The 26646-nt window shown below is 34.6% G+C and overlaps 1 protein-coding gene across 4 annotated transcripts in view; it reads right to left on the bottom strand.

The window, feature by feature from the left end:
- Nucleotides 1–9523: 9523 nt before the first annotated feature.
- GABA-B-R2 (gamma-aminobutyric acid type B receptor subunit 2) overlaps nucleotides 9524–26646 on the bottom strand; it is a 371273-nt gene continuing 354150 nt past the window's right edge. Inside the window, exons 14-19 of one of the 4 annotated variants that reach the window (XM_022064896.2) lie at nucleotides 25089–25271; nucleotides 24331–24436; nucleotides 21058–21148; nucleotides 18262–18433; nucleotides 16510–17434; nucleotides 9524–13384 (exon numbers count right to left, since the gene is read on the bottom strand). In XM_022064896.2, coding sequence (XP_021920588.1) covers nucleotides 12927–13384; nucleotides 16510–17434; nucleotides 18262–18433; nucleotides 21058–21148; nucleotides 24331–24436; nucleotides 25089–25271 — 1935 coding nt within the window. In that variant the 3' untranslated portion in view covers nucleotides 9524–12926. Of the gene's footprint in view, nucleotides 13385–16509; nucleotides 17435–18261; nucleotides 18434–21057; nucleotides 21164–24288; nucleotides 24437–25088; nucleotides 25272–26646 lie in introns of all 4 variants that reach the window. The other 3 variants (XM_022064895.2, XM_022064894.2, XM_022064893.2) reach the window with 3 other exon arrangements.

The raw sequence follows: 26646 nt of genomic DNA on the forward strand, positions 1-26646 counted from the left end.
ATTATACACTACAATGTACTTAATACAAATAATAATAAAGGATGATGCTGATGATGTAGATCAGTGGTATTCAACCTGGGGTACGCGTGCCCCCGGGGGTACGCGAAGACATCTTAGGGCGTCCGTGAAATTTAAAAAAAAAATTATTTTATGATAAACACTGAATAATCAGTAATGTAATTTATTTAATTTATTTTAGACGTAGATTATATACTATGTATAACTTGAATTATACACCAACAACTTTGGGGGTACAAAGTTGAAGAGAAATTATATCTGGTGGTAAGCGAACAAAAAAAGGTTGAATACCACTGATGTAGAGCCAAGAGTTCCTTTCCTGAAAATTCATTTGATTTTATTAAATTTTCAATAACTGACATCACAGTTCCTCTTTAGCTTCCAAAGAATCAATGCAACAAAGAGCATTCTTCATGGTTGCCAACAGAAGTGACACAGAAAAGTGGTCTATGTTTTAAACACTTTATATAGATACTATACCAGATTCTGGTTCTGATAAAGATGATATAAAACACATATCTGTAATAATAATATTGTTCCAATGTAAAGAACAGGATTTGCATGAATGCTCGTGTCAGTTCTGATTGTTTAATACATGAATACGTCATTAGCAATATGACGAACATTCTACATGTGACACTCTTGGTAAAAAAAGTAAATGCATTCTTCTACCGAAATTTCTTTGGTGTCTACTAAGAAGGACTTGAATCAAATGTAATTAGTGTTGACTTAAGCTCTTCTTAAAAAGCATCAAAGATTTATAACAATACATTTTTATTAGGGTTACATAGATTTTTAAGTACTTTTACACACTGAGATTTCATAGCCATTGATCTAATTAAATGTGGGAAGGGGGAACTACTCACAGTCTAATCTTATTTTATACCAGACTTTCACTAGGCCAAGTCTCTATGCAGACTTTTTAAACACAAGTTATAATTTCTAGTATATTTTCAATTCTGATTTCATAAGACAACATATCACGTGACAATAAGACGCCAGCCACAAGGAAAATGATTCGTTATAAACAAATTATTGATAAAGTTTAAACAACTGTATTTCTTCGACAGAATGTCAATTTGAATAATGACCAAGTCTAAATTATTTAACGTAAGAACATGGTGCAAGAATTAAGGACCACTTAAAAATAATAGAACTGTATTGGTAAACTGTAATAACATATACTTTTATTATTCAAAAGAGTCACAGTGATTAAAGAAATTGAAAATGAGAGTAGATACATTCTGGCAGTGTCTTTGAGAAATGGATATTACAATGAAATATTGCATCGATCTAAATAAAATATTCTAATTTTAGTTTCTCTTGCAACATTACAGAGTAATTACATATATATATATATTACTTTTAGAAGCTCTCCTACTCTGTTACCAAAACTTCTGATACCAACAAAATTCTGCAGAGATTCCAAATTCCTGTGCATATTCTGTTGGCTTCCTTTATGGTCACTCCCGTAAAATTTTATTTTTCAAATTTGTACTGAATGTACCAACCAATAATTCTATTCACCATTTACCAAACTGTACTAGCAGTTAGTAATTGGCTCTTCATTTGTCAGAATTTTATATTCTTTACATATAAAATGTAAAAAATATAATACTCTGCCATTCCTCATTCATTTTAGAATTTAACACCAAGTGCAATTCCATTAATATTAATTATTATTATTATGATCATTAGTAACAACTGACAAATTAAACTCTTTAGTTAGAAGATCAATAGAAATAACCAAAACCCTCCAACCAACAAAACATTCCAAGTGATTATCACTCAGTTTCTCTCTTATAACAACAAGATTTTAAAGAATTTACAAATTTTTCTTGCTCACTTGTAACATAAAAAATTCGACACACAACATGACACAATTCACTGCAGTGACGGTGAGAAACACGAGAAAAACTATTTTTAAACTTCTGTCTGTACACTTCAAACCATGGCCCACTCCACATTTCAGAATGTATCACAATTGCTTTATACAGAGCAGCGTAATAAATTATTCCTATTAGAGGGAATCAAATATTATAATAGTATGTGAAAAACTAACAAACTCTAAAATATGTAAAAGATGTTAGATAATGTCTGAATTTTGAGGATGGCTGTCTTCTGGAATGTTGTTTCATGTTGTCTTGTACACATTGATCATGTTTTGCTTACCCATTTCCTGAAGATGGAGGCATTAAGCTCCTCTAAAATTTTGGCCAGAATCTACTACACGGCACATTTCAAAAGCTACCATCTTCACACTTGTTGCCATTAGAACCTGAAATTTCACCTACCTATATTATATTTAGTAAGTAAATGAAATTCGTATCAAGAGACAAAAGAATTATGGGCCATGGTTGAATTCAGTTTCAGTCAATAATGTAGTTTGCAAAGAATTTATGCGTTTGGTACCATTTTTAATCAGGGAAAGTCCATGAAATCAGAACTGTGGTGTACTGGAACACGTTCATTTTGGGATTGATAGGTGATGCAGTATGATGAACACAAGGACGCAGGTTGCAATCGGGAGACAACAATCTCTTATGGAGTATTCCTCCAAATCAGAGTAAATGAGTTCACGATACACAAGACATAATTAACTGCTAACATATCCACTTGAAAATATTTTTACTTAAAAAGAGGTAATGTTTCCTTGTCACCAACTGGTTTAAGTTAGTTTATATTGTTACAAATAATTTACACAGATGCCGTGTTTACTCTTTCTGTTTTTCATATTACTGGCATAAAAGGATTTGTACAGTTGAAATTCTGAGAGCCACTTTCTAAAGAAAGAACATACACATGTCCAATACGTGTGTTATAAAACATTTATCTCATTAATTTCTGTAAAGTATGCGTATGGTTATTTAGTCCAACAATATTCAATTGGGGAAGTGCATAAAATGCATTCAAAGCCTTCCAAATTAAGTGGAATCCCTATTAATCCATAGCACCAAAATTATTTTACTCAAAAGAGAGTAAGTTTGTTACTTTCATGCAGATAGTTCATTAAGATTAATTGAAATTTCTACTTAATTAAATATCCTGGCTATACTAAACCATTGCATAATTATTACTGAAATTACTGCACAAAAACAGTGTTTACAAGAGATATTCTGGTGGCTGGATACAGGTCGATATTGCAAGGTGACTGAGAATTTAGACTTGAAACTTCCAACAATTTAAAAATCACTACCATGCTAACATGTTTAAGGTCTCTATAATACTAATAAATTCTTAAATGGAGAAGCAGCTGTATAACTTAAGCTTTCATGGCACCTGAATACAATGAAGTCTTATCAGATGATCAGCCATGTAAGAGTGTGAAGATTAACACCCAATGTTCTGGAGATTGTATGTGTCTCCAGAACCAAGAATCAACCCTCGAGGCTACTCCAGTCCTACTCAATCATTTATTTGCCACAATCCTCATAAGCATATCAAGCACGTTAACTCAGCAGTCATTTGGATTTTTGTGAGGATGGTACCTGGCTTCAGTCTCAGTCAAGAGACTGATTGTCCTGTTATTTAATGACACTACTTCAACAGCACAGAATCAGTCAAAAAGAGGAAATAATGTAGGAACAGCATTATGAAAATCTCAAATCATATAAAGTCAATATATAGACAGAACTCCAATATCACACACAGAGATCAAAACAATGTGTCAGAGAAATGCAAGCTGTAAATTATAAGTTGGAGAGAAAAATATAAGAGAGCATTAAGTAATATTTATTTTTAATGGCTTGACCCATAAAACATGGAGACGTTTGTGGAAAGATTAATGAGGTTGCCCTACAGGCTCCTCTGTTGGTTCCAGTATATTTATGACACTTCCATAATCTGGTAACATGGACCAGAAGAAACTAAATGACTTCGTTAACCTCAACAGCATGCAACACAACATCCAATTCTCCATGGAGAGTGAGGTAGATGGCCAGCTCCCATTCTTCAAAATTTAAATATGCAAAAGATCAAATGGCTCTTTGGTTCATAACGAATACAGGAATTCTAACCATATTAGCCTGCATGTAAAAGTTAAATTGTACCACCATCACCCGGCAAATAAACATACTGTACTATTAACTGTAACCTGAATAGTTTTTATATAGTATTGGTTTTCTGCACAGAATTTTAAAACAGAATGGCTAAAGAAACTCAGATTATTTTAGCTCGTACTCCATCTGAAAAAGTTAACCTTTTACTACTGCTACTTAAACTAGGGCTGCATTTATGTAAAAACTGAAAGACTAGCTTATAGTTAGCAAGGACTCTAAAGGTGACAGTATTATACTTCAGTAGCATTTATCCTCAGCTATGCTGGCGGTAGCACAGCTACTGGTAGGGCCTCCCTAGCCAGATTGGTCGAGGGAGAGAGATCAGACTAAGACAGGTACCCTGGTCTTCCAGGTTGGGGGTTGGTCGCAAGGCTAACAACCTTCACCATAAAAAGAAGATGTTTCGAAACCTCGATCAAAGCCTCAGACAGACGGACCTAACAGAGGATCGAATGGAAGAGGAGAATTGAGGAGGCCGCGGACTGAATACAGACTGCAGAGCCATAGAAGAAGAAACATTTATCCCTTTGGTTAGATACACCTCCAACAGCATTCACAGAATTCTATCCAAATATTACTCAAGACTATGGAATTTCCTCCCAAGAAAGTCTTCAGCTTCTTACAGCCCAAGGATGAGCCAGCTATAAAACACAACCAACACATGCATATACAGCAACCTTTGTCAGTGTGGTTTTTTTATAGGCCTTACACTGGAAAAACTGCATATTCCACTGAGATTTAGACCACAGAGCACTATCAACATACCTATTTATATCACACAGAAGAATCAGTTATGCCTGGATAACATCACCCTAGATCACAATATCCATCTACATTGTACACAGTTATTCTGACCATTAACTGGATCTTCAGGGAAGATATATAGATCGAAGCTCCATACCAACAATTTAAACAGGAAAGATGGTTTCTCCCTGAGCAGGTCATGGAAGACTGAATATCCACTTGACTAATCCTTTCCTGTTCACTAGCCCTGAAAAATACTTTAATGTGCCCTGTTTCCTATTGGTCTGGACAAGGCTCTCTTTGCTGTTATCTGTTCCTGGCTCAAAATTACAATTTTTCTTGTTTCCATCAGTCTAGTCCCTCTGCTATTCCTGTTAATCCACCTACATCTAAGGTCTACTCACTTCAATCATGAAGATAGAGGATGCAGGTTATGCAAATGTTGATAACCACCTACATGATAAAAATGTGTCACAATTCACATTAAAAGGTTACATTCAAAACAAATATTGTTTCTGTAAAGTCACTTAGATAAAGCCAGCCAGTGTTTATCACCAAACACTGGAACAGACTTGGGGTGGGTTAATTACATGTATAAAAAGACATTACAGCACTAGTGGGAAGTTAAAAAGTCAAAACATATTTTTCAGCAGTGCAGGAAGTAACAAACATAGACGTTACATGTTTCTAACAATATGAACACATTGCAACCAGTTGCTGACATTACACTGGTACTTAATTTTCCAATTCATGCCTGTCAAACTTTTAAAATTTACAGTAATATATATTTATATTTATCAGATAGTGCTATAAATTTGTAATTTTAAAATACTTTCATCATGTTTCTTTAGCATTATAATTATATTGTTCAGAGTTTATAATTACATTATTGAAAATCAGATTTTATCATTTTAAATAATCTGTAGAAGTTATGAGAATATTATTTACTCTCTTGAAAAGTGACTTTTATTAAACAGATGACATACCATGTAATATGAAGCATAAGTTTGATTTTTAGGTTACAGAAAGAAATGTTGGCTTGTATTTATACATGAATAAAATTGTGTAAGAGAACAGTCAGACATACAACAGAACCCTTCTACATAGTTTCAAGAGGGCAATGTGAAGAACTGGTTTTGATGTGTTAGTACACTATTTAAAATGTGAATACTATACAAATAAATAATACAAGTTACTTTACAATTTACAAACTTGGATTTCAATTATGGAACACTTATATTTTAAGTCACTTTTTATATTTTAATCGAGTAGAAAAGTTTTCCATTTATGTCTGAAATCAATAAAACAAATATCACCAGTCTTTTTAGTTCAGTACTACAGCAAATTATTTTATTCAAGTTATAAACTGGAAGTATTCTTATGAAGAAATTTTGTTTATTCAATTCTGTGTGATTAAAAATATTTTCTGATTTGAATATGGTAATTTTCTCACTCTAAAATGGCAGTTCTGTATATGGTGTAGTGTTGGTAACTTAAAATACTATCGATTTGTAACTTTAAGACATAACTGAAACTTGCAATTAGAAAAAAGTACCACCATATGACAAAAATACATCACTGAAATAGGTAACTGCCTGCGGTTAAAATAAAATCTCCATATAGTACATATATATATTTGTGACTTCAACAGAAGAAGGTTTACAGATAAACTGTACAATATTTGCTAGGAAATAATATAATTAGATGGTCTTATTCACTGAAGTTAGAGGAACTTCATTTCAAAATACTGTAGGCTCTAATTTCAAATAGTGCTTCAATGGTTATGTTCATTGACCATTCAGTTACACATGAGAAAATAAACTAGGGTTTTATGATAAGAAAACAGCAAAGATTCGTTATCTCTTCTGATGATGCGACCAAAGATTTTGTCCATGAAAATAACTTACACCACATAATTTTTCAAAGGTTGGCAGGCATGAAAATGCATTAATATGAATTATACATTTTGAAATGAGTTATTAGTAAATAACTATCTCAGGTAAAGTGTACAAATTAATGACGAAATTTGGATGGAACACTACTCATTGTTCATTAATATAGAAGAACATTTTCCCATTCTTTCCTCATGCACCATGTTCCATCATAATGTACTGGAGACAGCAACCATCACCATGTTGCTCATTCTTCAGTATCACAATACCATCACATTATTTGAGGTTATTTCACCTTCAAAACACTAGGACCAATTTGTACTCCAACACTGCACCAGTACACCTTATACTCCTAAAGGCATAAGAAATGCAAAAATTCCACACTTTCTTTTGTATAAGACTGACAAGTGCTATTTCAATTTTGGTGATGTAAGTGCCTGCAGTCTCATCTACAGCTGGTGCTTTAATGTACAGCTTTGGTACCACTTTGAATGGTTTTTAATACAATTTTATACCTCCAAACACAAGGCAGGAACATAAAATCTAGAAAATAAAATCAGTATGCAAAGTCGACTTTTAAACAGCTCTTTGTAAAAGAACTGAAAATCATGTGACATTATTACAAACGTACTGCAGTAGCAGTATATATAACTTTCTCTAAACTACAATTAATTATCTCTAGGTGTATGTTAGCGTCGTAATGTGCTTCACTGGATGCACTTGGCCACATTCAACAAACACAGCTCACAGTGGACATGACCAGTCTATGAAAAATTGAATTGAACATCTGACACAATTACAGAAATTAGGTATGAGGCTAAGAATAGGATCGTAACAACCAAAAATTATGATAGTCATTTTAAAATGTCCAGCTTTTAGACGAATTTAGCATGAATATAGGAAATAAATCACAAGAAAACAGTAGCAAGATTTTTCATGTAATGACAGAGAGACCATGATAGGAGTGTACCTGTTTTTTCAACAGCATAAATATCTGGGCATAATGTAATCCACAACCACCATCTTAGAACAATCATTATTCTAAATACAGTAAATATTAATTTTGTAATGACTGAGTACAGAAGTCTTTGTGTTTGGTGGTTAAGCCACACAAAAATATCACTTCTAATTAATTGCAGAATGTCTAGAGGAGTTATTGGCAATAAAACTTAAATTAATGTGAAATTTACAATATGTCAGGAACCATACTATTCTATGTCCAACCAGCATTATAAAGTAACATAGTGTACCTCTAAGAGTGTTAAACATTAAGTTTTGTTGTGATATTCTATCATTTATATAACAATTTTTTCATTCCAAATTAACGTTTGACCTGTCAATAGAAAATGAAGAAATTAAAAAAAAATAGTATGCAGAGAAATCTTATAACATGCTCACAATTTACAATGGGGCCAAAAACCTCTCAGTTATCAGCCTTTAAACACCATGGCTTGTCAGAGACTTTTGTCACATCGCATATTGTGGTTGCTTTCTATCAGAACAGCTATTAGGCTGTAACTGCCAGATTGGTAGAACATAAGCTATGACCTTGAGTTCTGTAGTACTCTCTTCTGTGGCGAACAAATCAAGGTCACAGCTCATGTCCCACTGAACTAACTACACCATGAACTAGAGGCACATTTTTGTAAAGGGTAAAAAACTGTTGCAGCTAGGAATGAAGTAATCTCTTACATGAGAAAATAAATTAAAAACAGGAGAAAAATATCAAATAGCAACTACTTATTTTTCAATGTACAGAACGACATTCTCCTACAAATTTCCTTTGGAAATAGTTTTTTATGTTCATAAATATGTAAATAAATGAGGTCAGTTGGTCTATACAGTATTTAATAATATCTGTATAAACTATAGAAGTTATTCAGCAATGAAAGAGATACTGATTGTATACAGTGAACTGTAAAGGACTGCAAAGGAAGTGGCCATAGCTTATTTCAATGAACTATCGTGATATCCACCTAGTAATTAGAAGGAATCCATTGCTGAAATGGTAGAACTCCTGAGCTACAATCTGTTACTTCCTGTGACAAGCTTGTGGTGAGAAAGGGTGATGTTGCATGGGATGCATATGTAAATGTGGACTTAAAGCTATGGTATTCTCCACAATTACAAAGTAAAAGAATTGGGAAATGTGAAGATGCTAATATGTGCATAGAAAACTCTGTAGCAGAATTTGGGGTGGGATTGAAGCTATTACTTTTCATCATACTGTCAGATAAAGTTGAAAACTTGATAATTATAAGGTAGTAGTTTGTATTGAAGTATCTTCAAATTTTGTGTTTAGCCAAATTTAATATCCCAGAAGTCTTCATGATTAAACAGCATTTAAATATGTTCACTGAAATTTTTTGTATGATTTATTCTTCTACAGCAAAAATAACATATTTCTTTACTCAGACAGATATACTTTTGTGCATAGGCACTCAAATAATGCTGTTTTACTGTATGTTAAACCTTCAACAGAAGACCTACTATGCATTCTAAGTATTCAGTTACGGATTAATACTCACTACAGACTTTTCTAAATACCTTTTATTGTAAGGGAAATTGTTAGATGTATTGGCAAGGGTTTGAGTGGCTTGAAGAATATTATAAATATACAGATCTATAAGAAAAAACAAAACAGAAAAACATATTAAAATCTCTTGCCATTTTAGGTTTCCAAAGATTACCATACCACTAATAAATGTTTTTTCAACATGTAATATAAACTGCACATGTTTAGCTGTTCTGTTTCATCCATTACATTCAGCATATCAAAATATTCTGTGATGTTCTCATGTCATTATCTTCCCCCCCCCCCCCCACACACACACACACACATAAACGTGTTAAGACCAGAATATTTTTCAAAGATTTGTCACCATACAAAAGACCTTCCACTGAATGCTGCTAATGGTGTCAACGTTTTTTTGTGTGTTACAATGCCATGCAAACTTGTAAGTGTTACCAACATTTTGGTGAAACAAATTCTCTCAGCCCTGAAGATGGAGACTGTTTCTCTGAAACAATGGTATCTACATGGAAGTCCACATGGCCAAAAGACTAACAGTAACATATTCACTGCTGTGATAACCTCAAATCCCTCATGGTCCTAGTGGTGTTTCCACATCACATGATAGTACTAATGTTGTTGATGGCGAGTTAAAAAGTATTGAGATGCAAAGATCTCCAAAAACAAGTAGTTTATACTGTAAGATTCACATAAACAAGAAATTTGGGTGTGTATTATTGGCATCTCTAGTCCAATCAGGGGATAGGCATGCAGCATATTAACAGAATTTTGAAGAAGCTTTGTTTCATCTGAACCCTAAAAGATGAATACAGAGTCATAGTGAGTCATGCCTAATGTGCTGAGACTTAAGTCTTTTTGGCCTGCCTGAGGTAAAAGTAAACTCAGACGATGTTTGTAGCTGAACAGTGAAAAAGTGGGGATACAACAAGTAATGTAGCTTTCTGCTACCTATATTCTATAACATATCAAATTGCATTTAAATGTCCCTGATGATATGTGTGTGTTGTAGCTGAATTCTTCTATGTTCTGACCCTAGATGAGCAATTACGTTACTTTTTGTATCAGGTGAATTTTTCCATAATTATATAAATTTCTAACACAATTATTGAATTCTTTTTTTCCAAACCACTTGTTTGTCAGCAACTCTATTCATTTATATTTTCTCTCAGCATATCAAATATCAAATGCTCCAAGTTTATACATTATTTGTAGGATGCACTTCAAGGACCTCAACAAATGCTGACTTGAAAACATGGAGGAAATACAAGAGGAAATTGGAGTAACTCAAAATGAAACTGAATTAGGTTCAGAAGTAAACACAACACTGACAGATAATAAAGCGTTCTGATTAAGAGCAAGGAAGTAAACTCTCCATAAGCAGATACAAGAAAATTAAGTGGAAAAAGAATGTTCCAAAGATTAACGTTAAGAAAAATATACATTTTATTAAATCATCCATCTGATGTGCAGCATCATGCTATGTATGTTGTGACAACCACTGAGGAATTCTTTGTTTTATGATGCAACATTTTCAGATACATCTTTAACATATATCAGTGTTTACGTTGAAAGGGCAATGCAATATTTTTAAAAGGCAGGGAAATGCAAGAGGTATATAAGATGATAAAAGGCATGTTTTTTTGACTCTTTGTCACATCTGGTGTGCTAAGGTCTGCACATCTAAATTCCAAGGATGGGTGTGAAGAAGACAGAACAGTGACTGAAATATTGAGATTCATTAGTGTTGACTTTCATAACTGTAGGAGAGACTACTTTTCTGTAGAGATGTTTGTGCTTTGATGATCATACAAGTGGTACAAAACAAATTTAAAAACTTGCTGCTGTTTACAGAACTCATAGACTTTTGGTAACAATCACAAAGGCTTTCATGAACTGAAATATCTACAACAGTAAATAATGCTACATTCAAATCAACATCACAACTCAAACAGATCATAAGCAAAACACAGAAATTCAACATGACACATGCTTCATGTGAATAAAGTATAACAAGTAGGTAAATGGAAAGTTTTTAAGTGTATGAATGTTTTAACAATCATATGTGACAACTACACAAGCATGTGCTGCATCTAAAAGCTGACATCTAGCTGCATTCTCCAGCTTCATAAATATGTCTGCCATCAACACCATGCTTGTGAATAAACATCAAGCTGTAAATGGCAACAAGAAAAGATCTCAGTTTTTTGAAAAGTCTTTTTTCAGATAAGGCAAAAACACAATCTGCTACATCTTCTAAGTCAAGTCCTTCCCGAGAAAAATGCAAACTATATCCAGAGAACAAGGACACAAATCATTCAACAAGATGTTTCAATTGAAAGGCCTGTGTCTAAAATATACATGTGGAAATTGAAAAGGATGAATTCTGAATGATAACAATTTGCATTTTTTCTTCTCTCTTAATTGAATATTCATAAAATAATCGACTGCTTATTTGCCAATGTATATTGGATTTAATTTGTTTACTGTAATACTGTCTTCTTATAATAATAAATTTATTTCATGTATCTGCTTTACATACAGTTAATGGTGTATTACTTACATTTAAAATGTATAAGTAACAGTCCTCACTTAACGGTACCTGCACCTTGTCGTGATGGTGGGGCTTGAGTACCTCAGTGATCCCAAGAGCTATGCTAACGGAAGCATAGCTACTGGTAGGGCCTCCCTAGCCAGATTGGTCGAGGGGGAGAGGTCAGACTAAGACAGGTACCCTGGTCCTCCAGGTAGGGGATTGGTCACAAGGCTAACAACCTTGTACCGTAAAAAAGGAAGATGTTTCGAAACCTCAATCAAAGCCTCGGGCAGACTGACCTAACAGAGAACCGAATGGAAGAGGAGAATTGAGGAGGCCATGGACCAAATACGGACTGGAGAGCCATAGAAGAAGAAGAAGATAAGTAACAGTTCTTTACTAAAGCAATAAAGAAAGGTTGAGGGTCATAATTATATTGCAAAAGTAATAGTGTAACTCTTTTGATGCAGATAGTTATGGATTTGATGTTCAGTATATTTAGGAAAACAATTTATATGCTTACAGTGGGTTAAAGCATTTTTCTAATTGTATCCTAAAATTATTTTTTTAAATAGGAGGTGCCAAGAGAGTGACATGACCAACCAACCATTATATATTACATTACTCATATTATTCTGCACTGCCAACATTTCCTGTAATGAATGTAAACATCCTAAACTACTGAACAGAATCTAGAGTAAATTAAATTAATGTTACATCCTTTTTCAGTCATTTCTAAGACTTAAAAAGAAAACTTGGAGGACTGAAATAAATTTTTAAGGATTTCTTTATCTCCTTATCGCATAACATGCACCACAAGAAATACAAGAAATAGCTGTGATTCATTAGAACTGACTTACATAACCGTGCATATGTGCATGAAACTATTGGAGGGAAGGTGGCTTGTTGAGTAACAATGGTCACAGAATAATCTGGTTCCTGAGACATATTAAAGTCACATCCACTCAGTCAGACATGTAACAAAAATTAAACATTAAGAATAAACCTGCTATACAATGAATATTAATTCCTCTTTGGTTTCTACATTAATACTATCCACCAAAATCATTCCTGACCTTCCACTGCATATGGTCAACTTAACTGCACATACTTATTTCCATTTTAAAGTGGGAAAAGTCTACCCCCCTCTACAAATACTCAACAATGTCACACTTTATGGAGATGTTAGGGCATGATGCAATGGATGCCCCATATCCTGTGCGACTCTTATGGCGTTCACTGAGTAGTTTTTGGAATATGGGTAGAATTGCAAGATCTAATAGTTCCCCTTCTGACACAGCAGAGCACATTGCTGGCACATTGGTGGCAGATGCTTGATGGTGATGGTGTGTGGCCATACTGGTGCGCTGTGATGAGGCGACATTTGGTGTGCTCTGAACATGTGAATGGAGCAGTGTTTTCTGCTGTTTGAGCTGTGGGATGTGATGGGAAAGTTTCCTGCTGTCAGGTTGGTATGAGGTTGCTGGTGGTGGTGGCGGTGTTGAGTGCTGATATGGTTGCCGGTGATGATGGTGATAATGAAACAGCGCAGTACGCTCCCGGCTCTTCTCTGACACTGAGCGCTGGATTATCATCATGTCAGGCCCTGATGGAGAAACGTCAGGGATAATTGTCTGACATAAAAATTAATAGACTGCTAATAAGTTATTGGATGCATTCAACACTAACTGGAAATAATAAGAGTTTTCTGAAGAAAGTCACATTACAAATTTTGTTACAAGGAAAACAATACACTTAACATCTTTGCCAAAATGCTTCATACAAGAAATATCATGTATAGCTTGGTTCTGTCTGCATGTTATACATTCTCCGAATCATGGCAGCTGTGAACTTGAGACAGGCACACTTGCTAGAACATTCAATGCAAGGCCGTCATATTTTGCATAGTGATAGATCATTTGAAATTGGTTATGTGATATATTGATGGCATGACATACATATCTGCTAGTAGTGTAAGTGGTATTAAAACCTATAAGGCCTCATCCCTCATGAGTGCTTTTAGTACTTATAAGATTTAGTTTCTTAATCTACAGACCTATGTTCCTGTCTCTTATATGTAGATGTGAATATGATGATGGAATTTGTTGACACCCATCACAATCTGATTATGATTACTGAGAGGTGAAATTTTTATTAGTCCTGAAAGTAACTTGGATTATACATATAAAAATTACAGCATTATGCTTGAAGTCTATGAACTGATGATTACTTAGATGGTTGTCTTCTGGGCTGTAGTGTCATGTAGTAGTACCAAAATTTCAGAAATCCTTACTGCCTCAGTCATCAGGGCAATGTGTCAGCAACCCAGAAGACAGCCATCTTCATACTCACCACTATAAAAACCCCAAATCCTACTTATGATGATTACATAACTGATCCAGGAGAGCACATTAAGGCATGGCCAGACTACCCAGTTTTCATCAATGTAAACTTCATAAATGTAAAACAGGAGTGGAATGTGTTCATCACAATTTTACATATCTCACTGGCTTTTGTGTTTATTTACTGTAGTTATAAACAGTGTGCAAGACCTAGTTTTCCCACCAAATTCTTATACAGACCTCAACATAGTATTTTGCTGATATCAACTGACAGAATTGATATCCCCATAATCCACTGATTTCATGAATTCTGTGTAAAGAATACATACAATGTCAACCCTTTAAAGACATACCAAGCACTGCATTATTTGTCTCAGCAGCTTGCTAAGTTTAAATGTCCCATGCACAATTACCTGGATGAAATCGAATGTCTATTTTTTCCCCATGTTTTTTATTACATATAATCATATTTCTATAACTGATTAAGACACAACAATGCAACCAAAAGCATTATGAAGATTTAAAGAACATATTACTTATTAGTGTTGCCCTCGGTGGACTAGTGAATAGTGTGCTCACAACTGGACCCAAGGTTCACAGTTCAAATCTGGCCGAGGTAGATGGATTTTTAAGGGTGATAAAAATCCGTAGCACAACTTCCTTCAGAGGGGAAGTAAAGCTGGTGGTCCCATGTCGTAGATTTACGGCATGTAAAAGAACCTTACGAGCATAATTGACCTTCAGGTCTGATCTTTCACACATGACAGATTCCAGTCACAGAGTGAAAAAGTGAGTTGTGTATAAAATCAAGCCTAGAACCAATTCGCTGAATGGCAGACTATGACTTTATTTAAAGTTATTTTCTTCATATCCTGCACATGAAGAAACTCAGAAAGTTATTAAAATATGTGAATAAATACTCTTCACCAGCAAATATTGCCACAGTCTCTCACAGACCCATGGAATACCATTTTATTGTGCTGAAGCACAATTATCTAGTACATTCTAATTACTGCCTATGAAATCTTGGTTATGCGTTAGGTTATCCTTGTACAAGTAACAGTACAAATGCACTGCTTAGGTTTCTCAGACCCAGCAGGGATATTCATGTCTGCCTTTTTAACAAAGTAGCTGAAGCAACAGATATTGCCACTTTGTGCTAGAATATCATATTACAACATCTTTACACTTGCCACATTTGACTTTTATAATATATTATATGCACAACTACTAATGGCCTGAAATAATGGCTGTGAGGCAAACATCCCGTTAACAGAAGATGAGTTAAATAATTTTTAATTGAATACCCTTTCAAATGTTTAGTCCAGGACTCCTCTGCAGAATTCTTCATGCCATGAGAGCATATCTATAAAATATCACATGATATTCCAACATGTGTCTTCAGACTAGAGAAGTGCTGCATTCTCTGCATTTTCTTAGTGTCGCCATACACGCTATGACTCACCGGAAGGCCTGCCTTCCAAGACTAAAGTCTGAAGGTAAGCTTCAAACCTCTGGCAACCCGCACATATACAGACTTTGTGGCAGTTTTGTGCTGTCTTTCAATCTTCAGTTGATGCTACAACGTCTTTAGTGAAGATGATGTGATTGTAATCGGTCTTGCTGTTACTTTAACGCTCAAAAAACAAAAGAAAGGTAATACATTTTAAGTGGGTCAGAAGTTGGGTTATATTGACCAAAACATTTTCACATAAATTTGTTGAATGAAATTTGGTTAGAGCTGATGGACTGGCATAACTACCTGGTCTTAGAGAAAATCCAACACATGGAAATACCATAGAGGTGGATCATATACTTCGCTGCTCGCGCTGTATCTTTTACACTGTGCCACTTTCTTTAACTCTTTTCTGTAAGAATTGAGCATATTGTTGATCTCCTTTACTACAGTATCCTTTGTTGCAGTACGATCCACTTCTTGCATTTTTTCAACAGTATTCAAACATGCAGAGTTTCTCAAGTGTTTGAGGGAATACTGCTTGCTTTTTATGTTGTACAAACAAAGCAGAGACCTGTACGACTCAGTGAATTTGGCCTGGATCTCATGTCAGCCATCCTGCCAAAACTGACAAAACAAACAGGGCTGTATAGTATTGTGCTGACTGATTGAGATGAGTCATGCCTCTACCTTCGTCTCTGCCTACACATATTACAACTTGTAAACATCCTGTAAAACTCCAGGTAAAAAATCAAGCGACTGCAGATTTGTCAGAGGCTTGATTTCTGGCTAAACCTTCCAGCAATATTCAACACACATGCTCCAGTTTGCCTTCCCAGATGTAAGCCTTCCAGTAAAAAGTAGCGTGTATGGCCACCCTTAGAGCCTACATAATGAAAAATCTGAAATAAGCTACTAAAGAATATTACTTACCCTGATCACAAACAGTAGTCTTTACCACTGCAGTAACATTGGGAGATGAGGCATTGCCCCCTGATGCCAGGAGATCAGTGCCCCCTCCATTGAGCAAATATGTGGGCATTGACCCTTTCCCCCCACTGTCAGCAATACCACTTCCCATCACAGTGGAAACACTTGTCCCAACATTCAAAATGTCACTTGATACAGACATATCACCAGTCCCTTGTCTCTGTATCTTAACTTTCTCCCTCCTCCCAATGTCTGATGATGTTGACTCGCTGTGAGCTGCACAGAACCTCTTAGCGGGGTAACTATTATTAAGATTTCTTACTGCCATTGAATCAGCTGGGTATGAAGCAATTTGTTGGAGGTTTCCATGCCCACTGCCAGATGGCATCACTGGTACACTAGTCCGTCTCCTCTGCTCAGGTCCTGAATCCAAGACTTGAAGGTTAGCTGATGAACTGTTCCCACCTGAAGCACTTTTAACACTAGAACGGCGTCTAAGAGCTGAAGGAGGATGTTGGAACTGTTGTGGTGTGTAGCTGATCTTATGGTAAGCCTGTGGTGCAATAGATATTGAAGAAGTATGGCGATGCTGTGGATGAAATTGCTTAGGAGGTGGAAGAATTGTTTCCTCCTCAAGAGGAGGATAAGATGAAGAAAGTGGAGTATTGGTCACATCACCAAAACTAACAACCTTTGTGAGAGATGGTGGAGGTGTTGGTAATCGTGGCCTGTCTTCCACAAGATCATGATGATGAATTAAGGACTTCTCTTCTCTAATATGGCTGCTCTCCTCATCCTCTGGACCCTCAGGAACGAAGTGTACGTTACTTTCCCCGCCTGACAATGTCAACTTTGTAGCTGCTGAGTTCTCTATGAGAGGTTCTGAGTCCTCTGGTGTCCCTTCACGGCTTAGAAGTGACGTCCTCATCTGGGAAGAAATGTATGCAACTATTAACATGGCAAGAATTGTCATACTACAATAGAATCACAGGGTACAAGTATCACATTTAATGGAAATTTTAAAGTCAAAGTGAAAATATTCATAAGTATAATACAAAGTCAAAAGTGCTTTTGAATCAAATACAATAAGCAATAACGTTACAGGGGGAAATTTGAAATTAAAATAGTTTGTAACATACAAACTGTTTAAAAAGAGATATTTGAGTTAATTTCTTACATTTTACATGAGAAAGTATTATGGACATATTATTTTCAGTTACATTTATAACCACAAACAATGTGGCTAAAATCTAAAAATCCATTCTTCTTTGAAATAATTAGTCCTTATTCCAACTCACTCTTCACACACATATAATTATGCGAATGTAAGTATACAAACATACTAAAATATGAAAACCTCACAGTCTTCAACTTTTTATTTTAGAAAATGTGCTCTTTACGTATAGTACAGTTTTTTACTTTACAACTTTAAAACATTTTAATATAACACAAAAAAGAGTGAAGACATTATAAGTAGTAATAACATTAATGATATCTTAAAGATGGAAAGGTTTCAAGTAATCTCCTGGCAACTTGTAAACAGTCACAAAGTTACACAAAAAATTAATTTGTTCTTTCAAACTGCACACTTGACTCTGCGTATGTAAATTCTTTGGTAACTGAAATATATCACTGCTAATTATTTAAACTACTTTGGCAAAGATTATACACAAATTATGTTGTGACTAGATTTGATAGGAAATTTGATAAACCAGTGATGGTAACATAAAAACATCTCAACAAAACTTGTTTTACCACAGATGGGATGCGGTTAGTGGCAGTGTTCTCCTGGTTCTCGAGGGAGGATGATGACTTCTTGCGAAGGCAAGATGCTGCAGGAGTAACTGTTAATCCACCTGGCTGTGGAGGTTCCCTTATTCCCACCACAGCAACTGATGGTGGCTTTGTCGAAAATGAGGTCTTTTTCCTGAAATTTGGCATAACAGAATAGCATAACACTGAAACAGGTTCAAATTGCTGACAGATTCAATATGTCGTGGCTAAATGCATTGTTAAGCAACTTTTTATGCATATTTACAACAAAGTTTAAAAGAATGTACCTATTTCATATTCCATGTCTTATCTGTCTGCATGTAACAACTCAAAAAACTGCTGAGATGATTTTCATGAAATAAATTTGGGAGGTTTATAAAATTTGTCAACAAATTCAATTTGTAGTTAAAATTTGAAAACAGTAATAAGCACTTTACACAAAGACCTACAGTCATTTCTGCATGCTAGAAAGGTTACATTATGTTTGGTAATTTTTCTGGCAAAGTACTGCACAATCTAGAGACATCGCCAATACAAAAAAAATTGTTCCATTTCAAACACTGCCATGTTGAATGGGGTTCCTTGTCACCATGGAATGGTGAGTCTCAGGTTGCAGTTGGAGAAGATGGCCTCCAGATATGGAATTTAGCTGCAAATATATTGAATAAGCAGTTGCATATAGCTGGCAAGGAGCTTAAAAATTTATGCTTTTCACCAAATGGTATAAGGGTGGTCAAATCAAGGAGGATAAATAAACAGGACTTAAGCACATTTGTGGGGATAAGAAATACATACAAACTTCTAGCTGAAAAACTAGAAGGGAACAGGTGACTTGGGAGATCCAGGTGTGTCATGGAGAACAATAATGATATTAAATATGATGTGAGGTTATAAACTGGATTCAACTGGCTTACAGTGGGGTCCAGTGATGGGGTCTTGTGCATATGATACTAAATATTTGGGTTCCTTAATGACGAAACTAATCAACTGAGTAACTACAAGCTTCTCAAGAAAGATTCTACTTGAAGAAGTCAGTTTATTACTTCAGATTTATTCTATTTCATTTTGCATTTATGAATGGCCAGCCAAGCAATCTCATAAACTGAAATTATGATCAGATAATTAGTTAATAAAATTGATATACGAATGTGTACAACTGTCATGTTGGTGTCTTTCAATATACATAAAAAATGTCCATATAAGTTCTGAATTTTTTTTAGATTACTGCAAATGTCACAGTCCATTTAACTGGGTATTAGTTATTTCTTCCTTCTTGATGACAACTGACCGCAGAAAGATTAACAAATTATGGGAAGATGAAGCCAGCTTTCATGCACAAGAAGGCCTGGTACATTAAATTGAATTCTTCAGTAGTATGACTTACAGAAGCTTACAAAGGCATCATGAATTGTTTAGTGAAACTGTTTCAAGGTTTCAAAATTTAGTGCAAAATGGTCTCAGCCGTACAGATATGACTACTTTATAAAATCTACTTAGCAGTGTCCAGTAAATACTCTTGGTAGAAAAGTCATTCCATATGCAATTATTACTGTCTTCTGTTTGAATTTATTTTATTTCAAATGTAAAAGAAATCAAGAAAAATTACTGTTCTTTCAAAAGGAGAAAAGCAATGTCAATGCTTATGGTTGGTAAATACAATGTTAATGGATCAAGAGAAAAGAACATGGGAAGAAAGGATTTGAAAATGTTTACATCATGGAGAAAGAGCCTGATACAATGACATAGCATCAAATCTCAGGTTAACAAGATTTATATTCCTTTGTGAAATATGTAAAGAGAGTACTGTTGAATTTTGTTTGGTTACAGGACATGCACACTGATAATCCAATTTTTTTTGTTAGTGCTACCATTAAAAGTCTCATGATATCTTTACTGCTTAGGAAATATAACTTTTACATCTGGCAGCATTTCAGAATTATCATACAACCTGAACATTCAAAATTCCCACTCTTTTACATTTTACATACTACTGCTTGGTTTCACAATGCCTATACAAGCAATAAAACAAGCCTAAAACTCCATGTTCTTTATATTGATTTTGATACAAAATTTTGAGAGCTTGACCACATATTTCAACAGAACTCTGTTAGATATAATATTTTTTTCATCACACCTTCAAGAAATTTCTTATCCAAACCATAGAACTCAAAGGCAGAAATTTTATGCAAGATGTCTCACCAGAAACAAATAAATGATTAAAGAACCATTATTAGATCTTCGGGTTGCCATGTGAGCAAGATGTATAAATTTTAGTATAGTCATAGCCAATGAATGGTCTAACTCCTTAACTGCTAGATAATGATAATTTCTTGTAACTCCATGATGTTGCATACATAAATTTTGTTGGAGCAATCATAAAAAATCTGTTTGTATTCATTACATTGAGACTTATGTTAACAGATTTTCGAAATCATAACTCAAATCTATTTACAACTACAGAGCTGGAAGAGGAATTAAAATATTTTGTGAAACTGACAATTTCATTACTTCAACATTCAGTATTTAAATATTTTATTACCTAGAGTCTATGTAAGTTTTTCGTATTTTACCAGCATTCAAGGATACCTTTTTATCTCAAAATATTTCATAAAGATGATTTGCAAAAATTATTTTTATTTTTAATTGTATAAGAGATTCTATGATATTACTGTAAACACATTATCAAAAGAATGGAAAGGTTTAAAACATGGATAAATCATCTCACTGAAGTACTCTGTGAGAAAACTCTTAGAGATTCAGGTGTAATTGGCAGCTCACCTCTGCTGGGAGGGCGTTTCAACTGTCAGGTTCACATATTCACCATCCTGCGATGAGTTAAGGGAACATAGCGAGCTGATCTCGGTTGTCTCTGTACCAGAAGGAGCTGAGAATTAGCAACAACAAACCGGGACTCAGTCCCATGCTAGTAGCCCACAGAAGCGAGAGGTTGGAGATAACAGCAAACTTAACAATAACACTGCATTTACCTGAATCCAACATGACACTGTTTGCACAAAAATGTGTGACAGTGGTATACTGAAGTGATATACATACATGAAGTCAAATACATCTACAGGATTTTTAAAATTACACTTTGCTCTCTTGGAAATGATAAGAATGTAATCATGAACTGGCACACAATATAAATAAATTATATTATAAAAAATGAAACCAACCTCCGTATCTAGACCACAATAACAATCATGCACAAATCCACTCCTACAAACTACAGGTGATTTTTCACATAACTCTGGATGTTAAGCAACTTTCTATCAATTTGTGCTTCTATATGCAGTTTAAATCTAAACTCAAATGTGTTTACATTTAACCTCTGGAGTAGATTGTATACCCTCCTCAATCATGCTTTCTATAACTGGGATTTACTGTTCATGTAACCTGCAATATTTGTGTCATACGTAGCCTGCAGTCTTTTCTGAAAGACATCAGATTTGTAACATTAAAAATAAAAAAACTTCATATCAATGTAACATTTAAGCAATAATCTTTTTACTTGCAAGGTGTTTCAACAAAAGTATATACGGCCAAACAGTTATGTGGAGAGAGTCATTAATTAATTGAGTTATGAGTATAATTAGGTTATATAGAAATTTTGTTTGCATGAAAACATTGATATTTTAGTTTGAACATGCTATAACAAATCTAGATGCTTTTATATGCAGTATTTCTTATAGAAATTTGTTTGATGAGATTAATATACTCAGAAATGTGGTTCCTGATCCTAAAAAGATGCACTTGTTTCATTGCATAATTTATATATTTCATGAAATTATGTTCTCTATATTCTGTTTAGAACTTGCTAATTTTCTTCAACATCAGATCTCTGTTCCTATAATTTGTAGCATAAATTATCTATTGAGTCAACCTTGTTTTGGGATATAAAATTTTGAAGAAAATGTAAAACAGTTTTAAACGCTGTATGTACTGTAATTCTTTGTGTGCTGCGTATCTTCATTTTACTTGTGGTTTAATTAATGATGCTCAAACTATAAAGTGTTGAAAGAAATGATGCTTAATGACTAATAAAATGGAAACAAAATGGAAAAAAGAACTCATGGTCTAATTGCAAATATTAACTTCAGACTTGCCTGAAGAGATGAAAATCACAAAAGAACCTTGGTCAGGATAGCCAGTCTCTTGGCTGAGATTTGAACCCAGGACTTCCAAATATGAAGCAGGCATGCTAATAATTCAACTGCAATGCTGAATCTGTGCTGTATATTAAGCATTAGTATTTAAATTCTGTTCACACGCACCACTGAATTTCTTATGGGTGTAACAAGTATTCTTAGGAAGAACCCCTTACACAGAAATGAAATTCCATAAACATAGTCAGTCGTCAGAAGTGTGGAGCCCAGTGGTGATTAGCAATAGCATATTTTAATAAAATTTAGTATTGGGATTCTGCACTTAAAGCTGTATTTAATTTGGTTTATATCAATCTAATATAATCCGTAATTTGTGTGAAGTTCAAATGAAAATCTATCACTTATGAAAAACTGTTATTATAAACTAATAGCTTCCATTGTTTCTCCATATTAACTTTCAAGTTATCATTTCTTAATTTATAAATTGCATAAAGAACATCAACATTTTGGTTTATAGTTTAATATAATGGTTCTCATGTACAACATTTGAGGGGTACGTAATATGCATATAATGACATAAAATAAGGACTAGTGTGATCAGTTATTTCAATACTGTTTCTCCATCATTGACAGCAAGTTTCTTCCACAGAGATGAATACTGATAAAATAAAATTTGAGCTTACAACCAGACAGTAATCACTAAACTAAAGATGATTTATTATATTCAGTGTCATCTTGGGTTCTGATAAAGAAAGTAAGAAAAAAATTGAAGAGTTTCAGGAAAGAACATCAGAAGCTGAAGTTTGAGTGACACCACAGTGACAGATATTAAAATTTCAGAAAGGATTACAGGAATTCTTCCAATTTTAGGTTTATCTATCATGTGAACAACATTGTGCTAAGACCTCTCCCACTGTTTTATGTTAAACAGATGCAAGTCTTAGATAAAAATGTTTTGTCAGTAGCATAAACAAGATGCTGTATGCCACTGATGAACTGTTTAATCAGTAGAACAGATGACGGGTTCATTTTGCATGTTAACAGCAGTGATAGTTTTTAACTCTTTAGACTACACATATATGCAGAACAAAATTGTTAGTTAATTGCACCAAAATTCTGCCATGCTAATGATAAAATATTTGGGGTGTAGGAGTAGTTATGACACATCATGATAAATGGAGTTATCTCTAAGCTGTGTAACAGGTGAATATGATAAGTAAAGTAAGTGTTGGTGCTTTAGATAGCATGAATATGTTCAAGATCTTCAGTCAAAAAGTTCCCAGAAATGTGGTATAGCACTGTAATGGTAGGACATATGGCAACGCTTACCTAATCACCTTCAAAGTAGGACCCTTGTGCACACACACACTCGCTCCATCAATCCTGCCATTGTTGGAAGCACCGGCAGAAGGCTTTGTTTGGAATCTTCCAGAGTTTGGCCGTCGCATTCGATTTGATGTCCTCCATGGTTGCGAAACGCGTCCCCTTGAGGCCCATTTTCAGAGTAGGGAACAGCCAGAAATCAGTCGGAGCGAGATCCGGAGATTACGGTGGTTGGGTGATGACGGGAATGCTTTTCTCGGCGAGGAATTGCTGCATGACCAGCGAGCTGTCGAATGCGACTGCCAAACTCCGGAAGATTCCAAATGAAGCCTTCTGCCGGTGCTTCCGACAATGGCAGAATCGATGGAGCAAGTGTGTGCATGCGCAAGGGTCCTACATTGAAGGTGATTAGGTAAGTGTTGCCATATGTCCTACCATTACAGTGCTATACCACAATTCCTGGAACTTTTTGACTGCCCTACGTATCTTCATTAACAGCACGACATAAATCCACAAGTATATGCAAGTCCAAAGGGTATCTAAATCTAGGTATCACTCAAACAGTTAGCAGCAGGTTTACCTAACATTGAAGAACAGCTGGCAACGATGTAAAACTGTTTACCTTCCCTCTTGAGCAAGGCATCATGGCGTGGCACTGTCAGTCGATCCATGCCATTATCTGATTCCAGTATGTCCCTACCCTCATCACCTAGCCTTCGCACAAGAATCTGAAAATAAAAAAATGTTAAACATATATAGTTCAGCAATTAAGATGGTGCCTTATGTTATGTAATGTTGTATCACCTGAAAACATATTTTAGTGTATTATATGAGAGTTGGTAGGGTGATTCTATAAATCCTTCTATGTAACCAACCTGATCGAGCAGAGTCTTTTGAGGGAAGGTAATAGTTACTCAGCAAGTTCAGAAATTCTCTGCCTTTTATGAAAACAAGAAGGTTCATTACATAGAGAAATCTATAAACAAACCTGAATTATCAGACAGGCTGTCAGTACAGCAACTTGCCTCAATAAGTTTAAATTGTTGTTTATTTATCAGATATTTGGTTACTTTATGACACTCTGGTTACAGATGAATATGGTAAGAAGAATTAGGTATGTGGGAAGAAGTAACCATGCTCTGGTTTAGGTTCTACCTTGGTATTTTATTTGAAAGACTAAGCTAAATAGAGAAAACCTCAGTCAGAATAGCTACTCATACAACTCTGCTGGGATACAAATTTGTTACCTCCTAATTATAGGTCATACACATCACTACTGTGTCAATGTGCTGGGCTAATAATTAATACATTACATGCAGAATCATTAATAAGACTGGTGAAGAAGAGTTAGTTCCCACTACAGATTGGTAAGTCACTAGCCTGCAGCTCCGATTCTCTCTCTAGCAGCTGTTTCCGATACTTCTGGTTGAAAGCTTTTGCATCTTTTAACTTTTCCTCCAATTCAGATGCAAGAGAGTCTCGCCTGGCCTTTGACATGGGGTGAAGTGTTGCACGAATGCGCTTATCAATGGCTCCCTGTGGATTCCTCTTCAGTTCTATGAGCTGAAACAATTTTCAGTTTGATTGGAAAGGTTTTTGATGATGGTGTACTATTACAATGGCAAACTTCTTGGACAGTATCCATTGCAATAATTTAACTAAAAACACAATGTTTTGAATACTGAATTCTGTGTCTGTCTTCAGGCAAAACCAACTCTGCTCGTTCAAATGATAGAGATGTTATTTTAATTTTCAGTTTGATTCAATACTTTCATACCACTAGAAAAACATATAGGCCCATATATTTAAGATTTTCCGATATTTTACAATATAATATTATGGTGAGAATAATATCAGATTCTTAAAATATCTGGGATCTTGACAAGCTTCTGACCTTTGTTTAAGCATCTTGAGGTTAAACCTAGGGAACTTTGACACAGAAGTATATGGCTTTACATGTGGGGAATTCTGAACTGTAACAAATTTGTTTCATTCACATTACACACAACTTCCAGTTGAGAACTTGTGCAAAGTCTGAAGCTTGTTTTATTGTAGGTTAAATTTCAGTATAAAACTAAAAGAGAAATTAGCTTTGTAGAAACAGAAATTTAGTGAAATTTATCTATTTCAATATACTGAGAACTGAGTACATGCAGCACCAATATTACCACAAGCCTGGCAGTTTCAATGAAAGCAAAATTGTTTTCCAAACCAAATAAAATTTTAGTAACTAATAAACATTCTAGTGAAAAAGTCTGATGTGTAAGAAAAGAGCTTAGGTGCCCATGAAGCATGTAACTTTGTACAATAAATCTGGATCAATGAAACATCAGGGCGGCTATTTTTGGTAACTCAATATTTTTTGTACAAACACCACACTGTGTATGCATTTTTTACATACCATGAATCAGATCATATAGTGTGGATGATGATTCAATTTTATTTGTTTAACTAATTTTGTGTTATGCTAGGTATTGAACAAGTGAACACAGAAGTTCTTTTTTATCTAAAATGAAACCTTTCAATGGGTCTCTCTACATGAGGCCTTTAAACAAATGTTTTCTGTGCATTGATTGTTTCCTGCTAAAAACTGTATAAATTTGAACCTTTCTGAGTAATCATCTGAACAATATTTGATTAAGGATACAAACTACAGATCCTCATGGGACTTTGGGTTCTCACAGCATGTTATTTTGACTCTATTACTCTTTCACAAAGCTCTTATCTGTCAATGAATTTATGTTGTTTACAAATAAGTGATAAATTTTTATTGTGTGTAATGGGTAGATCTATTTGTAGCTTATCATTTCTTTAGGTGAATACTTTTTTTGTATTATGTGAAATTTATATAATAGTATGAATAGTACTTTATAATATGTGTTGTATTATTATTATTTTTATTATTATGACTTTTTCTACATCCTATTGTCATCTGACA

The sequence above is a fragment of the Zootermopsis nevadensis genome, unplaced genomic scaffold, assembly GCF_977971745.1.
Source record: "Zootermopsis nevadensis isolate Lab colony 2312 unplaced genomic scaffold, Znev_1.0 Znev_ptg000025l, whole genome shotgun sequence".
Taxonomy (NCBI): Eukaryota; Metazoa; Arthropoda; class Insecta; order Blattodea; family Termopsidae; genus Zootermopsis; species Zootermopsis nevadensis.